Source organism: Aethalodelphis obliquidens, unplaced genomic scaffold, assembly GCF_003676395.1.
Source record: "Aethalodelphis obliquidens isolate GAN/ISIS:26980383/991018 unplaced genomic scaffold, ASM367639v1 scaffold88, whole genome shotgun sequence".
Classification (NCBI taxonomy): domain Eukaryota; kingdom Metazoa; phylum Chordata; class Mammalia; order Artiodactyla; family Delphinidae; genus Aethalodelphis; species Aethalodelphis obliquidens.
Genome location: NW_020838032.1, coordinates 347,414 through 364,849, shown reverse-complemented (window position 1 = coordinate 364,849; position 17,436 = coordinate 347,414). Strand labels below are relative to the sequence as shown.

Genomic DNA, 17,436 nt, shown 5'->3' with positions numbered 1-17,436 from the left:
GATTTTAGGGCTTCCCTGGTGGCGCAGTGGTTGAGAGTCCGCCTGCCGGTGCAGGGGACATGGGTTCATGCCCCCGTCCGGGAAGATCCCACATGCTGCGGAGCGGCTGGGCCCGTGAGCCATGGCCGCTGAGCCTGCGCGTCCGGGGCCTGTGCTCCGCAACAGGAGAGGCCATGACAGTGAGAGGCCCGCGTACCGCAAAAAAAAATTAAAAAAAAATATGAATTTATGATTTTAATGGCCAAAAAAACCTGCATTGAATGGATATATCATAATGTAAAATAAAGAATGGTATTTATAATTTTATAGCTTTTAAAGTTTTATTTTACAAAAATAAAATAATTTTTTTACAAAAATTTTTATAGAAAATAAAACTTCAAAAGCTATAAAATTATAAATATATATCACATTTTTGACAACTAATGCCTCTCAGCATGCTATTCAACTGGTGGTACATGGTCTCTTTATGGTTTCATAACTCCTCAAAGGCTGGGAAGAGCCAACAAGTTAGGCACTGCACAAGTATACTACATTCCCACAATTCAGGTCATATCCCAAGGTCCATTTGAAAGCGACAGAGTCTGTAATGTCACACATGGATAACTGAAGGTCTGCTTGTAAAGTCCACGTGCTGAACTCCTACAAGCTGTAAAACAGAGTTGATGGGCTTGTGATCCAACCTATTCCTATCACAGTGTATAAAATGGATGTTGTTACCTAGAAGAGAATAAGAATAAAAGGTAAAGGTTGACATGCAGTGCTATTCATTAGATTTATTGCTTACTAGAATCAAGGAAGCATTTTAACTTTAAATTAGTCCAAAAGAAAACATTATTTACCTGGAGTACATAATATTCTCTATATAATGACATAATAATTTTTAATTAAGGTAATAAAGCATGACAAAAATTATCGTTAAATAAGGCTAATACGTAATGTTTTATGAGATCCAAGGGGAAAGGTTCTTAAATTATAACCGTCTGTTAGGTTTTATTAAATGTAATTAAATAAAATATCCTGTCAAACAGGCAGAATATGGAATTAGCATAAATATCAAGCTGGAAAATCATCTGTTTCTTAAATGTAATAATAGAATAAATCACTTCCTTAAAAAATTCACTCCCAAATACTGGTTTAATAGGCTATCTACATTATAACCATAGACCAAAAGAGGCTGAAAAAAATAAGGGCATTAAGACAATCAGTTACAATACACTTAGATGTTCACAATTCTTTTATCTGCTCAAATAAAATAGTTGTAATTTTTTTTTTTTTTTTGCGGTACGCGGGCCTCCCACTGCTGTGGCCTCTCCCGTTGCGGAGCACAGGCTCCGGACGCGCAGGCTCAGCGGCCATGGCCCATGGGCCCAGCCGCTCCGCGGCATGTGGGATCCTCCCGGACCGGGGCACGAACCCGCGTCCCCTGCATTGGCAGGCGGACTCTCAACCACTGCGCCACCAGGGAAGCCCAAATAGTCGTAATTTATAGTCTGTGTTCTGTTTACTTTGATTTTTTTTTTTTTTTTGACTAGTCTAACTAGTGTAAATTCATAAGAGAGAGGGAAAGGGAGATTAAATAAAATGAAAGATTTTAGCTAGCTATAGTGTTCCAGCTGTAAAAAACCAAAAAAGTTATGATAGTTGGTCAAAATCCTCCTTCTAAAGACTTCCTTATAGACATCTGGAATTTATTAAAGTAAATGTTAATTTTATAACCTGTAGAAGCTACACTCACTAATATGAACAGTTTTAAACATGAAGAAGAACCAAGAAAAATCAGTTTACAGCACAGTGATCCAGGCTTTTTGGGTGTTTGTTCCTGACTGCAATACTTGAACATGGTAGAGATCCAATGCCCAACCATTTTGTAGAGGGAAGCCAAAGGAATTTCAGGTGGTACAAATTGATCAATAAAACTATTTATAGATCAATGGAACAGGGTAGACAGCCCAGAAATAAACCCATGCACCTATGGTCAATTAATCTACCACAAAGGAGGCAAGAATATACAATGGAGAAAAGGCAGTTTCTTCAATAAGGGGTGCTGGGAAAAATGGACAGCCACATATAAAAGAATGAAATTAAAACATTTTCTAACACCATATACAAAAGTAAACTCAAAATGGATTAAAGACCTAAATGTAAGACTGGATACTATAAAACTCCTAGAGGAGACTTCCGGGAAGATGGCAGAAGAGTAAGACGCGGAGATCACCTTCCTCTCCACAGATACACCAGAAATACATCTACGCGTGGAACAACTCCTACAGAACACCTACTGAACGCTGGCAGAAGACCTCAGACCTCCCAAAAGGCAAGGAACCCCCCACGTACCTGGTTAGGGCAAAAGAAAAAACTAAACAGAGACAAAAGTATAGGGACGGGTCCTGCACCAGCGGGAGAGAGCTGTGAAGGAGGAAAAGTGTCCACACACTAGGAAGCCCCTTCGCGGGTGGAGACTTCGGGAGGCGGAGTGGGGGAGCTTGGGAGCCGCGGAGGAGAGCACAGCAACAGGGGTGCGGAGGGCAAAGCGGACAGATTCCAGCGCAGAGGATCGGGCCGACCTGCACTCACCAGCCGAGAGGCTTGTCTGCTCGCCCGCCGGGGCGGGCGGGACTGGGAGCTGAGGCTCCGGCTTTTGTCGGAGCGCCGGGAGAGGACTGAGGTTGGCGGCGTGAACACAGCCTGCAGGGCGTTGGTGCGCCGCGGCTGGCCGGGAGAGAGTCCGGGGGGGGGGTCTGGACCTGCCGAAGAGGCAAGAGACTTTTACGTCCCTCTTTGTTTCCTGGTGCACGAGGAGAGGGGATTGAGAACGCTGCTTGGGAGAGCTCCAGGGACGGGCGCGAGCCGCGGCTGGGAGTGCGGAGCCCAGAGACGGACATGGGACGCTAGGGCCGCTGCTGCCGCCGCCAGGAGGCCTGTGTGCGAGCGCAGGTCACTAGCCACACGCCCTTCTGGGGAGCCTGTGCAGCCCGCCACTGCCAGGGTCCCGGGATCCAGGGACGGCTCCCCGGGAGAGCGCACGGCACGCCTCAGGCTGCAGCGTCACGCCGGCCTCTGCCGCTGCAGGCCCGCCCCGCACTCCGTGACCCTCCCTACCCCCCGGCCTGGGTGAGCCAGAGCCTCCGAATCAGCGGCTCCTTTAACCTCGTCCTGTCTGAGCAAAGAACAGACGCCCTCCGGCGACCTACACGCACAGGCGGGGTCAAATCCAAAGCTGAGCCCCTGGGAACTGTCAGAACAAAGAAGAGAAAGGGAAATCTCTCCCAGCAGCCTCAGAAGCAGCGGATTAAAGCTCCACAATCAACTTGATATACCCTGCATCTGTGGAATACATGAATAGACAACGAATCATCCCAAATTAAGGAGCCCTGTGGATGAAAGGCTCTTGGTGCTGCAGCCAGGACTCAGTGCTGTGCCTCTGAGGTGGGAGAGCCAACTTCAGGACACTGGTCCACAAGAGGCCTCCCAGCTGCACATAATATCAAACAGCAAAAATCTCCGAGAGATCTCCATCTCAACGCCAGCACCCAGCTTCACTCAACGACCAGCAAGCTACAGTGCTGGACATCCTATGCCAAACAACTAGCAAGACAGGAACACAACCCCACCCATTAGCAGAGAGGCTGCCCAAAATCATAGTAAGTCTACAGACACCCCAAAACACACCACCAGACGTGGACCTGCCCACCAGAAAGACAAGATCCAGCCTCATACACCAGAACACAGGCACTAGTACCCTCCACCAGGAAGCCTACACAACCCACTGAACCAACCTTAGCCACTGGGGACAGACACAAAAAACAACAGGAACTACGAACCTTCAGCCTGCAAAAAAGGAGACCCCAAACACAGTAAGATAAGCAAAATGAAAAGACAGAAAAACACACAGCAGATGAAGGAGCAAGATAAAAACCCACCAGACCTAACAAATGAAGAGGAAATAGGCAGTCTACCTGAAAAAGAATTCAGAATAATGATAGTAAGGTTGATCCGAAATCTTGGAGATAGAATGGACAATAGAATGGACAAATTGCAAGAATCAGTTAACAAGGACCTAGAAGAACTAAAGATGAAGCAAGCAACGATGAACAACACAATAAATGAAATTAAAAGTACTCTAGATGGGATCAATAGCAGAATAACTGAGGCAGAAGAACGGATAAGTGACCTGGAAGATAAAATAGTGGAAATAACTACTGCAGAGCAGAATAAAGAAAAAAGAATGAAAAGAACTGAGGACAGTCTCAGAGACCTCTGGGACAACATTAAACGCACCAACATTCGAATTATAGGGGTTCCAGAAGAAGAAGAGAAAAAGAAAGGGACTGAGAAAATATTTGAAGAGATTATAGTTGAAAACTTCCCTAATATGGGAAAAGAAATCATTAATCAAGTCCAGGAAGCACAGAGAGTCCCATACAGGATAAATCCAAGGAGAAATACGCCAAGACACATATTAATCAAATTGTCAAAAATTAAATACAAAGAAAACATATTAAAAGCAGCAAGGGAAAAACAACAAATAACACACAAGGGAATCCCCATAAGGTTAACAGCTGATCTTTCAGCAGAAACTCTGCAAGCCAGAAGGGAGTGGCAGGACATATTGAAAGTGTTGAAGGAGAAAAACCTGCAGCCAAGACTACTCTACCCAGCAAGGATCTCATTCAGATTTGATGGAGAAATTAAAACCTTTACAGACAAGCAAAAGCTGAGAGAGTTCAGCACCACCAAACCAGCTCTACAACAACTGCTAAAGGAACTTCTCTAGGCAAGAAACACAAAAGAAGGAAAGGACCTACAATAACGAACCCAAAACAATTAAGAAAATGGGAATAGGAACACACATATCGATAATTACCTTAAATGTAAATGGACTAAATGCTCCCACCAAAAGACACAGATTGGCTGAATGGATACAAAAACAAGACCCATATATTTGCTGTCTACAAGAGACCCACTTCAGACCTAGAGACACATACAGACTGAAAGTAAGGGGATGGAAAAAGGTATTTCATGCAAATGGAAACCAAAAGAAAGCTGGAGTAGCAATTCTCATATCAGACAAAATAGACTTTAAAACAAAGACTATTAGAAGAGACAAAGAAGGACACTACATAATGATCAAGGGATCGATCCAAGAGGAAGATATAACAATTGTAAATATTTATGCACCCAACATAGGTGCACCTCAATACATAAGGCAAATACTGACAACCATAAAAGGGGAAATCGACAGTAACACATTCATAGTAGGGGACTTTAACACCCCACTTTCACCAATGGACAGATCATCCAAAATGAAAATAAATAAGGAAACACAAGCTTTAAATGATACATTAAACGAGATGGAGTTAATTGATATTTATAGGACATTCCATCCAAAAACAACAGAATACACATTTTTCTCAAGTGCTCATGGAACATTCTCCAGGATAGATCATATCTTGGGTCACAAATCAAGCCTTGGTAAATTTAAGAAAATTGAAATTGTATCAAGTATCTTTTCTGACCACAACGCCATGAGACTAGATATCAATTACAGGAAAAGATCTGTAAAAAATACAAACACATGGAGGCTAAACAATACACTACTTAATAATGAAGTGATCACTGAAGAAATCAAAGAGGAAATCAAAAAATACCTAGAAACAAATGACAATGGAGACACAACGACCCAAAACCTGTGGGATGCAGCAAAAGCAGTTCTAAGGGGGAAGTTTATAGCAATACAAGCCCACCTTAAGAAGCAGGAAACATCTCGAATAAACAACCTAACCTTGCACCTCAAGCAATTAGAGAAAGAAGAACAAAAAAACCCCAAAGCTAGCAGAAGGAAAGAAATCATAAAACTCAGATCAGAAATAAATGAAAAAGAAATGAAGGAAACAATAGCAAAGATCAATAAAACTAAAAGCTGGTTCTTTGAGAAGATAAACAAAATAGATAAACCACTAGCCAGACTCATCAAGAAAAAAAGGGAGAAGACTCAAATCAATAGAATCAGAAATGAAAAAGGAGAGGTAACAACTGACACTGCAGAAATAAAAGAGATCATGAGAGATTACTACAAGCAACTCTATGCCAATAAAATGGACAATCTGGAAGAAATGGACAAATTCTTAGAAATGCACAACCTGCCAAGACTGAATCAGGAAGAAATAGAAAATATGAACAGACCAATCACAAGCACTGAAATTGAAACTGTGATTAAAAATCTTCCAACAAACAAAAGCCCAGGACCAGATGGCTTCACAGGCGAATTCTATCAAACATTTAGAGAAGAGCTAACACCTATCCTTCTCAAACTCTTCCAAAATATAGCAGAGGGAGGAACACTCCCAAACTCCTTCTACGAGGCCACCATCACCTTGATACCAAAACCAGACAAGGATGTCACAAAGAAAGAAAACTACAGGCCAATATCACTGATGAACATAGATGCAAAAATCCTCAACAAAATACTAGCAAACAGAATTCAACAGCTCATTAAAAGGATCATACACCATGATCAAGTGGGGTTTATTCCAGGAATGCAAGGATTCTTCAATATACGCAAATCTATCAATGTGATAAACCATATTAACAAATTGAAGGAGAAAAACCATATGATCATCTCAATAGATGCAGAGAAAGCTTTTGACAAAATTCAACACCCATTTATGATAAAAACCCTGCAGAAAGTAGGCATAGAGGGAACTTTCCTCAACATAACAAAGGCCATATATGACAAGCCCACAGCAAACATCATCCTCAATGGCGAAAAACTGAAAGCATTTCCACTAAGATCAGGAACAAGACAAGGTTGCCCACTCTCACCACTCTTATTCAACATAGTTTTGGAAGTTTTAGCCACAGCAATCAGAGAAGAAAAGGAAATAAAAGGAATCCAAATCGGAAAAGAAGAAGTAAAGCTGTCACTGTTTGCAGATGACATGATCCTATACATAGAGAACCCTAAAGATGCTACCAGAAAACTACTAGAGCTAATCAATGAATTTCGTAAAGTGGCAGGATACAAAATTAATGCACAGAAATCTCTGGCATTCCTATATACTAATGATGAAAAATCTGAAAGTGAAATTAAGAAAACACTCCCATTTACCATTGCAAGAAAAAGAATAAAATATCTAGGAATAAACCTACCTAAGGAGACAAAAGATCTGTATGCAGAAAATTATAAGACACTGATGAAAGAAATTAAAGATGATACAAATAGATGGAGAGATATACCATGTTCTTGGATTGGAAGAATCAACATTGTGAAAATGACTCTACTACCGAAAGCAATCTATAGATTCAATGCAATCCCTATCAAACTACCACTGGCATTTTTCACAGAACTAGAACAAAAAATTTTGCAATTTGTATGGAAACACAAAAGACCCCGAATAGCCAAAGCAATCTTGAGAACGAAAGAAGGAACTGGAGGAATCAGGCTCCCAGACTTCAGACTATACTACAAAGCTACAGTTATCAAAACGGTATGGTACTGGCACAAAAACAGAAAGATAGATCAATGGAACAGGATAGAAAGCCCAGAGATAAACCCACGCACATATGGTCACCTTATCTTTGACAAAGGAGGCAGAAATGTACCGTGGAGAAAGGACAGCCTATTCAATAAGTGGTGCTGGGAAAACTGGACAGCTACATGTAAAAGTATGAAGTTAGATCACTCCCTAACACCATACACAAAAATAAGCTCAAAATGGATTAAAGACCTAAATGTAAGGCCAGAAACTATCAAACTCTTAGAGGAAAACATAGGCAGAACACTCTATGACATAAATCACAGCAAGATTCTTTCTGACCCACCTCCTAGAGTAATGGAAATAAAAACAAGAGTAAACAAATGGGACCTAATGAAACTTAAAAGCTTTTGCGCAGCAAAGGAAACCATAAAGAAGACCAAAAGACAACCCTCAGAATGGGAGAAAATATTTGCAAATGAAGCAACTGACAAAGGATTGATCTCCAAAATTTATAAGCAGCTCATGCAGCTTAATAACAAAAAAACAAACAACCCAATCCAAAAATGGGCAGAAGACCTAAATAGACATTTCTCCAAAGAAGATATACAGAGTGCCAACAAACACATGAGAGAATGCTCAACATCACTAATCATGAGAGAAATGCAAATCAAAACTACAATGAGATATCATCTCACACCAGTCAGAATGGCCATCATCAAAAAATCTAGAAACAATAAATGCTGGAGAGGGTGTGGAGAAAAGGGAACCCTCTTTCACTGTTGGTGGGAATGTAAATTGATACAGCCACTGTGGAGAACAGTATGGAGGTTCCTTAAAAAGCTACAAATAGAACTACCATATGACCCAGCAATCCCACTACTGGGCATATACCCTGAGAAAACCATAATTCAAAAAGAGTCATGTACCAAAATGTTCATTGCAGCTCTATTTACAATAGCCCAGAGATGGAAACAACCTAAGTGTCCATCATCGGATGAATGGATAAAGAAGATGTGGCACATATATACAATGGAATATTACTGAGCCATAAAAAGAGACGAAATTGAGCTATTTGTAATGAGGTGGATAGACCTAGAGTCTGTCATACAGAGTGAAGTAAGTCAGAAAGAGAGAGACAAATACCGTATGCTAACACATATATATGGAATTTAAAAAAAAAATGTCATGAAAAACCTAGGGGTGAAACAGGAATAAAGACATAGACTTACTAGAGAATGGACTTGAGGCTATGGGGAGGGGGAAGTGTAAACGGTGACAAAGCGATAAAGAGGCATGGACATATATACACTACCATATGTAAGGTAGATAGCTAGTGGGAAGCAGCCGCATAGCACAGGGAGATCAGCTCGGTGCTTTGTGACCGCCTGGAGAGGTGGGATAGGGAGGGTGGGAGGGAGACGCAAGCGGGAAGAGATATGGGAATATATGTATATATATAACTGATTCATTTTGTTGTGAAGCTGAAACTAACATACCATTATAAAGCAATTATACTCCAATAAAGATGTTAAAAAAAATAAAAAAAAAAAAAGCATAAAAAAAAAAATAAATAAAAAAATAAAAAAAACTCCTAGAGGAAAACACAGGCAGAACATTCTTTGACATAAATCACAGCAATATCTTTTGAATCCACCTCCTAGAGTAATGAAAATAAAAATAAACTAATGGGACCTAATTAAACTACAAAGATTTTGCACAGCAAAGGAAGCCATAAACAAAATGAAAAGACAACCCACAGAAAGGGAGAAAATATGTCCAAACAAAGCAACCCACAAGGGATTAATCTCCAAAATATACAAACAGCTCATGCAGCTCGATATCAAAAAAACAACCCAATCAAAAAATGGGCAGAAGATCTAAATAGACATTTCTCCAAACAAGACATACAGATGGCCAAAAAGCACACAAAAAGATGCTCAACATCACTAATCATTAGAGAAATGCAAATCAAAACTACAATGAAGTTATCACCTCACACCAGTCAGAATGGCCATCATCAAAAAGTCTACAAACAATAAATGCTGGAGAGGGTGTGGAGAAAAGGGAACCCTCCTACACTGTTGGTGGGAATGTAAATTGGTACAACCACTATGGAGAACAGTATGGAGGTTCCTTAAAAAACTAAATACAGAACCACCTTATGATCCAGCAATCCCACCGCTGTTCATATATCCAGAGAAATCCATAATTCAAAAAGATACATGCACCCCAATGTTCATTACAGAACTATTTACAATAGCCAGGATATGGAAGCAACCTAAATGTCCATGGACAGATGAATGGATAAAGAAGATGTGGTACATTTATACAATGGGATATTACTCAGCCACAAAAATGAATGAAATAATGCCATTTGCAGCTACATGGATGGACCTAGGAATTATCATACTAAATGAAGTAAGTCAGACAAAGAAAGACAAATATCATATGATATTACTTATATGTGGAATCTAAAAAATATACAGATGAACTTATTTACAAAACAGAAACAGACTCACAGACTTCAAAAACAAACTTACCAAAGGGGAAAGGTGGGGGGGGGAGGGATAAATTAGGAGTTTGGGATTAACATATACACACTACTATATATAAAATAGATAATCAACAAGGACCTACTGTATAGCACAGGGAACGCTACTCAATATTCTGTAATAACTTATATGGGAAAAGAATCTGAAAAAGAATGGATATACCTATAAGTATAATTGAATCACTTTGCTGTACACCTGAAACTAACACAACATTGTAAATCAACTATACTCCAATATAGAATAAAAATTAAATAATAAAAAAAGAAAGCTATTTAAAGGATGCAGCTTAGAGTAACTGTTGCTGAATAAGCTGCCCCTGGGATTGACTTGCTTCCTTTTTTTTTGACCATGCTGCTCAGCATGCAGGATCTTAATTCCTTGACCACGATCAAACCCACGCCCCCTGCAGTGGAAGCACTGAGTCCGAACCACTGGACTGCCAGGGAATTCCCCTTGACTTGCTTTCTGACATAGGGCAAGTCTGCTAGTTTTGTTAGATATAAATAACTAGATTTGATTCTTCTATTGATAAAAAAAAGTTCTTGATGGTCTTCTCCCATTTGAAAATGTTCACCTCCACTGAAATTTTTAAAGAGTGTTATAGCCACATAGAAGTCACCAAACCACTGCTGATTTCTTCTATCCCAAATACCTGGAATCACTCAGGTAGAGAATCATGGCCACATTACATCCAGTAAACAAACATCAAAAATACACAGGAGCATTTGAAAACAAACGATGACCCCTATGAAAGCACAGCACCCTGACTGTTAGCATGTCCAGTTGCCCGTCTTTACATGGTGGCTATTTTATGAAGAAAGTGGATGGCCTTTGGACTTCTAAAAAGCACGAAAAGTGTACTGCTGAAGCTGGGCTTTGATGCTTACCTGGACCTAAAATGAGTGTTCCACCTTGCTGAGCTGGATCTCCTTGAAAATCAAAAAGAGGGCCAGTCACTGCCCGCCACAGGCTCCGAATGCTTCCTGAGAGTATATTTGATTTTATATGGGGGCTCTGTCCTGAAATATTAGGAATTGTCTTTAGAAGTTGTCATTTTATATTTGATTAGATATTAAGATAATGTTAGTATTTCTAGAAAACAGTCTCTTTCTTATGTGTCATCTTACTTTTGACTTGTCTTTTTTTCTTCCTTCAAAGAACAGTTCTCAGCCTTTCACTACTGATGTTTTAGACCAGATAATTCTTTGTCCTGTGCAATGTGGGGTGATTACCATCATCCTTGCTCTCTGTACCTGCTAGATGCCGTAGCAGCCACCATTCGCCAAGCTGTGACAACTGAAAATGTCTCCAGACAATGCCAAATGTCCCCTGGGGGAAGGAGTCAAAATTGTTCCCAGTTGAGAACTACTGCTTTAAAGGAAGAACTGATGACAGACCCAGATCATTTTCTCCCACAGAAAAATGTCAGCTACAGACTTGTCAAACTGGTAGTGCTTTCCTTTTTAATTCCCCATTTGTGTTTTGTTTAGTCTCTTACCAACTAATAGATAACTACATTCCTCTTCAGGAGACATTGTGGCACAGACTGTTATACGCTTGTCAAAACCCGTTTCCTCTTTCTGGGACCACAGCTAAACCTTTCCTGGAGTTTGGTACGGCTATGTGACTACACTCTAACCAATGAGTAAAATGATGTGTGCCACTTCCAGGGCACCTCTTAAAAACCTCTCAGGGAGTGATTCTCCGTGTTTCTTCTACATCCTTCGAAGTCTGGATTGACAATGGCAGAGCCACAAGATAGAAAGGGCCTGAGTCTTTCCTACTATGTCCCCGAATTGCTGCTTGGACAAGCGCGCAATAGATATACCCTTCTTGAAATGTGAAAGAAAAAGAACCTTCTCCCACGTTATGCTACTGAGACTTTGCGGTTTAGCTGTAACAATAGCAACTATAGCTACCACTCCATCTTTGCTTGGCTGTCAGTTTTTCTATTTCCTTTCTCACAGTAACTGATACTTCACTTCCACTCCCCCACCCCCTTTTTTTTAAAAAGTAATTTAATATTTTATTTATTTATTTATTTTTGGCTGGGTTGGGTCTTTGTTGCTGCGCGCAGGCTTTCTCTAGTTGCTGCTAGTGGGGGCTACTCTTTGTTGTGGTGCACGGGCTTCTCATTGCAGTGGCTTCTCTTGTTGCTTCAGTAGTTGCAGCACATGGTTTCAGAAGTTGTGGCTCATGGGCTCTAGAGCGCAGGCTCAGTATTTGTGGCGCATGGGCTTAGTTGCTCCGCGGCATGTGGGATCTTCCCGGACAAGGGCTCGAACCTGCGTCCCCTGCACTGGCAGGCGGATTCTTAACCACTGCGCGACCGGGGAAGTCCTCCACTCCCTTTGAGTAAAGAAGCTCAGTCTCTACCTTTCTTGTAACTTATCTTTTTCCTATCCCTGCCTTCTATGTCTTTCTAGTTTTTTTTAAATTTTGGACTCCACCAGGTCTGAGGCCAGAGAATGAGTGGTTGAGCAGCAAGACACCATGGCCCAGGTCCTCTTGCCCACCGTCTGCCCCTCCGGGTGCATGTCCACCAGGGTACAGCAGTTACCAGTCCCCTTCATCTTCTCCTGCCGGGTCGCAGCACAGAGCTCAACCCTCAGCCCTGCAGTCGGTTCCTACTAGTGCTTTTTGCTTTTTATTTTGATGATTATGCTGCCTTTGACCCGCCCGATTTCTTAATATTTCCAGATACCTATTATTTCCTTCATCTCTCCAACTTTTCTATTTCTTTCATGTTTATATTAGGATGGACATTCATCTCACCAAGAAACAAATACAGGCTCATTAGCTTAGAGACATGGGTAAAGGACTAAAGTTTACTGTTTTTTAGGATTTTACACTTAAAATAGATGTTCCTAAATCCAAAGTATCTCCTCATGTCTGAAGAAGGGTCATTTAACTTCTGAAATTTTAGAAATTCAATTGAAGAAGATTTCACAACCTAGAATTTCACAGTCTTTGCTGTAAAGCACAATCTAATTTTGCTAGTACGAATTTAGTTATGTGTAAAACTCTTGTTTTTCATTGTTTTCGCTCAGTTTGACTCTTGGACTCAAGACCAGAATTTTAACTTGAAACATTAGATTAAGTAAGTATTATAAGAGGCGTGTTTTCTGCCTTGTGCTTATGTGCTGTCTACAGTAATCACTGTAGATTTAACACCATAAATTGGCTTATGGTAAGGCAAAGTGAAATACTGGGTAAACCCATTACTCCCTTGAATTTAGTGGCTTTATTTTCTTACACTTTGTCCTTATAAACTGTCCCATTAACTTTAAATTATTATATTTTATTTTCAGTGTCATAATTTTCAAGTAGGATTATTCTGAAACTGATTCTGAGATCTGTGCTTTTTCAGGCAGGAACTTTAAAAAATGATTTTGTGAGAACCTAATGTTTTCTGTTTGGAAATACAGTACTTTAACACAGATCAAAGGAGTTTAAATGATTTAAATATACTCTCTCTTATAATCACAAGCAACTGTTTTCTTTGCAATTCCACATCTTTATTGAGGCAATGGATGGTGAGGTGTTACTAAAGTGAAACCCACAGTTTATACCTAAGGTGGCTAAATGACAAACAGACCTTACACATGCTGAGACTCTGCTATAGCACAGGAAAACAGTCTACCAAAGACAAAGGTTCACAATCTGTACTGTTGCAATTTCCTATACTAAAAAGAGAGGGGAAAAAAAGAGCAAATTCTGTATTTATGCTACCTCATCATTGGTTTTAATAAAGTTTAGGTTGCTTTCTTTAAAAACTTCAGTAAAGGGATCCTGTCAACTCTACCTCATAAGTAGCTCTGTGATCTGTCCCTCTGCATCCCTACTTCAGGCTGTGTCATTTCTTTCTAGACTATTACTAAAAACTTGCCAAGAATATCAACGACTCCCGTTTGGAACATTCCAATTGCTCCTCCACCTGGCAACAAGACTGTATCACTTCTCCACTCAAATATAATTCTTTTATGACTCCCCCACTGCCTCCAGAACAAATCCAAACTCCTTGGCATGTTCCCAGACTCAGTCCCCTGGCTCACACAATCCCCCAACTGGCTCCTAGACTCTGGCCAGACACAGGGAACTGCACTTCTCCAACAGTCACATTTTTTCATACCTGTGTGCTTTTGTGCGTGCTACTTTCTGTCAGCTGCACCATTCCCAGCCTCACTTCACCCAGCTAACTCCTTAAAGAATGAGCTTAGACAACACCGCCTCTAAGAAGCCTTTCCAGATTCTTCTCTCCCTGTGCATTTCTGGTGTTATAGGCATTTCTGCATTATAGGTATTGCCAGTACATGCTCTCCTCTTTTATGAGCCCTAACCTGTAATATAGTTGACTGTTTGCTTCTGTCTCCCAGAGTAGATTATGAGCATTGGGTTGGCAGGGGCTGTGTCTTTTATCACAGTCCTCCCAGGAACATCCAACACAGTGGGTGCCATGGGTGTCATTCTCAGCATTTGTTGAGAATAAGTGATTTGAGTTCAAGTTGAGTTCTCTTATTTGGTGTTTCAGAAGCCAAGGTCTTTCTACCTAATATATACATAAATAGTTCACCTAAAGCTTATTATACACTTAATTGTAAAGAATTGTGTAAGGGCAGGGAATATGGACCATATAAAGATGAATAAAACATCAAACTTTTCAACTAACTATACTACCCACCACCTTAAGTGCAATTATAGAGTATATAATCGAGTACAAGGTGCTATTAAAATACAATGAAGGAAGCAATTGCTTCTGCTTGAAGAGCTATTAAGAGCCCCTTTGAGCTGGGCTTTAAATGAAAACTAAGATTTCATCTATTAAAGAACATAGAGCATTCAAAGCCATGGTGTCGAGGTATGAAAATATATTAACTTAAGCAATATTATTTTTCTTGTAATTACAAAAGTAAAATGTACTTATTGTAAAAAATTCAAAAGCCATTTTTCTCATTCCCATGCCTTGGGGTAATCATTGCAATATCTTTTAAAACCTTTTTCATTTCACACATATATAGTATAGATCTTTATGAAAATGGTTTTAATTTTACAAAAATGGAATCATACTAAAAACACTGCTCTGCAACTTGCATTTTTCATTCATTTAGTACTTCGCCAACAGCCTTCCATGTCATTACATATAGGAAATGAATCTTTTAGAGTCTCATGAATCTGGATCACTTACTAGAATCATAAAAAGCAGGCTGATTTATGAATTTACCATTTGTTCCCCTATGCATATATATGCATATGTGAAATGTGAAATACACCATTAGTGTTTTCTACTTGAGACATATCATGTCTTACCTGAGGAGGCAATTTCTTCACCTCTTTTCATTCCCAATCTTTTATAAATTTCTCTCTCAGGATCAACATAGATTTCATGAGAATACCCAGTCAGTTTACAGAAAGGCTGAAAAAAGAATATAGTTGGAATTTTAATAAAAAGAAATGGGAGAAAAATAGTGATAATCTGACTTAATTTTAGCAAATTTAGCCTACATTTAGTGATTCAAATAATATAATTTTTACGTCTGAAAGAGATTTAACCTGTTAGAGTCTCAATTTGCTATATATTTACCTCAATATGATGGTAGGATGACTGTCCAATCACTATAAGAGTGACATTTGCTTCCTTTAGGAGAGAAAAAAGACATGTACATATTATTGGAAATCACATGTTTCATACAACTTCCCCTAATCCAACTCTTTTGTTCCATTCTAATGCCACCTATAGGCTTCTAGAAGAATGGTATAAAGAGCAAAATTGTGTGAGTCAAAGCAAAGAGATGTATGCTAAAATGTTCAATTAATTCAGATAATTCTTTTGCTAAGTAAGAATTTCAAAACAATATAGTCAGTAGTTCTCTACACTTCCCCCAAAGGCATACATTAAACAAGAATAAAAACTATTAAAGTAGGGTTATTTAATCAGACAATTTTATTCTTTCACATCTCAATTGATAAGGTCTGCTGAAAATAGATCTTAGTTTTACAAAAGCTACCCAATCCGTTCACTCAAAAGCTCAGCTGGGGACAAACCTCTATATGCCTGAAGAAACACACCTGTATGTGGTTGTCAGACCAATGTGGAACATGCATTCCATTAACAATACACATTTTCACCTTTAAGATATATTAGTATTTTCCTATAACGAACAACTATTTGGAGTATCTTTATTACAAAAATAAAGGGAAGGAAATATTTTTAGCATTTCTGTTTTTGGTCATTATCAATCAACATTTGAGAACAGGCAGGTTATTAGGTAACATCAAAATTATTATTATGGTTAGTATGTTTATAACCAGGCAATAATGAACAGGCCAGAAATAGACTTCTAACGCGTGCCTCCCCTTTTTGGAGGTGTTGGAGAGATGTGTGGGATGGTGAGAATCTGGGTTTGTGAGTGTCTGCGCTGGAGAGGTGGTGCACTCCGCACCTCATCCCGTTGCACTCCTTATAAATGGCAGGTGATTTTCACCAGGCCGCCCTGAAGCGGGGCTCGCTGCTGCTCACTCTCAGGAAACTTACTTGTAAGAAACTCTTGGGGATTTTGGCCAGATCTTCTACATATTCCTTGCAGATGTAACACAGGAAATGCTGAAATCCCAATACGGGCAAAAAGGACAAGTTAGCAACTAACACCCCCGGGGTCAGAAAGGGCCAAGTACTTCATTATGCGTGATGCTAATTAACACAACACCCAAGACGGGTAGAAAGAGGTGTCGGGGCGCCCAAATATGCATTGAAATTAGGCCGCACCCAGTCTGTGCTAGGCCTCTTCGCTCGTTGAGAAAATGGCCTTCGCTTGGCGGGCTGCTTTTCCATTCCCGTTCAAGGAAGCGAGAGGAGCAGTTCGCATTCCGGAAGCTTCTAGTGGATGAACACGGGAAGGGCCAGGCCCGGCGGGCTCCGCTCTCGGGCCCTGGACCCGTCCAGGGGCCCGATGTAACCACCCTTCAGCGCAGGCCGTGGAAGCAACCTCCGTCCCAGCCTGCGGGTGAGGTACCTGCTCCGGATCGTCCCGCACCCCGCGCTCACCCGCACGAAGACCACTACAGCCCGGCGCTCCCGGAACAGCGCGCCGAACAGCACCCGCCTCCCGGAGGCGTCCAGCACCGGCAGGTCGGCCACGGCGGCGGCCAGGGACTGCCCGCTCTCGGGGCCGCTCGGGTCTGGGACTGCGGCTGGGGCGGCGCGGCCGCTGATCTGCCGCGTGACCGGGACCACGGATGGGGCGGCCATCGCGCCCTGCATCCGCGGGCCCTTGGTTCGCGAGGGTGGGGGTCAGAATCTTTGGTGGGCCGGGTCGCTACCCAAGCTGGGCGTAAGGAGCGGGCCGTACTGGCGGGGCGGGGCACACGGTGGGGCGGGGCGCACGGCGGGGCGGGGCGCACGGCGCGGA

The 17,436-nt window shown here is 41.1% G+C and overlaps 1 protein-coding gene across 4 annotated transcripts; it reads right to left on the bottom strand.

Moving 5' to 3' along the window:
* Nucleotides 1-403: 403 nt before the first annotated feature.
* Nucleotides 404-17,386, bottom strand: PRXL2C (peroxiredoxin like 2C). 4 transcript variants are annotated; one of them, XM_027094251.1, is made up of 7 exons: nucleotides 17,073-17,385; nucleotides 16,563-16,631; nucleotides 15,612-15,665; nucleotides 15,338-15,443; nucleotides 10,918-11,049; nucleotides 10,116-10,172; nucleotides 603-717 (listed from the first exon to the last, which is right to left on the bottom strand). In XM_027094251.1, exons 1-6 carry the CDS (start codon nucleotides 17,286-17,288, stop codon nucleotides 10,156-10,158), a joined length of 594 nt encoding a protein of 197 aa, XP_026950052.1. In that variant the 5' UTR covers nucleotides 17,289-17,385; the 3' UTR covers nucleotides 603-717; nucleotides 10,116-10,155. The 4 variants fall into 4 exon arrangements, with proteins under 4 accessions (XP_026950051.1, XP_026950050.1, XP_026950053.1 ...); XM_027094250.1 differs by lacking the exon at nucleotides 10,116-10,172 and having other exon boundaries at nucleotides 404-717; nucleotides 10,918-10,959; nucleotides 17,073-17,386; XM_027094249.1 differs by lacking the exon at nucleotides 10,116-10,172 and having other exon boundaries at nucleotides 404-717; nucleotides 17,073-17,378.
* Between the last annotated feature and the right edge of the window lie 50 nt (nucleotides 17,387-17,436).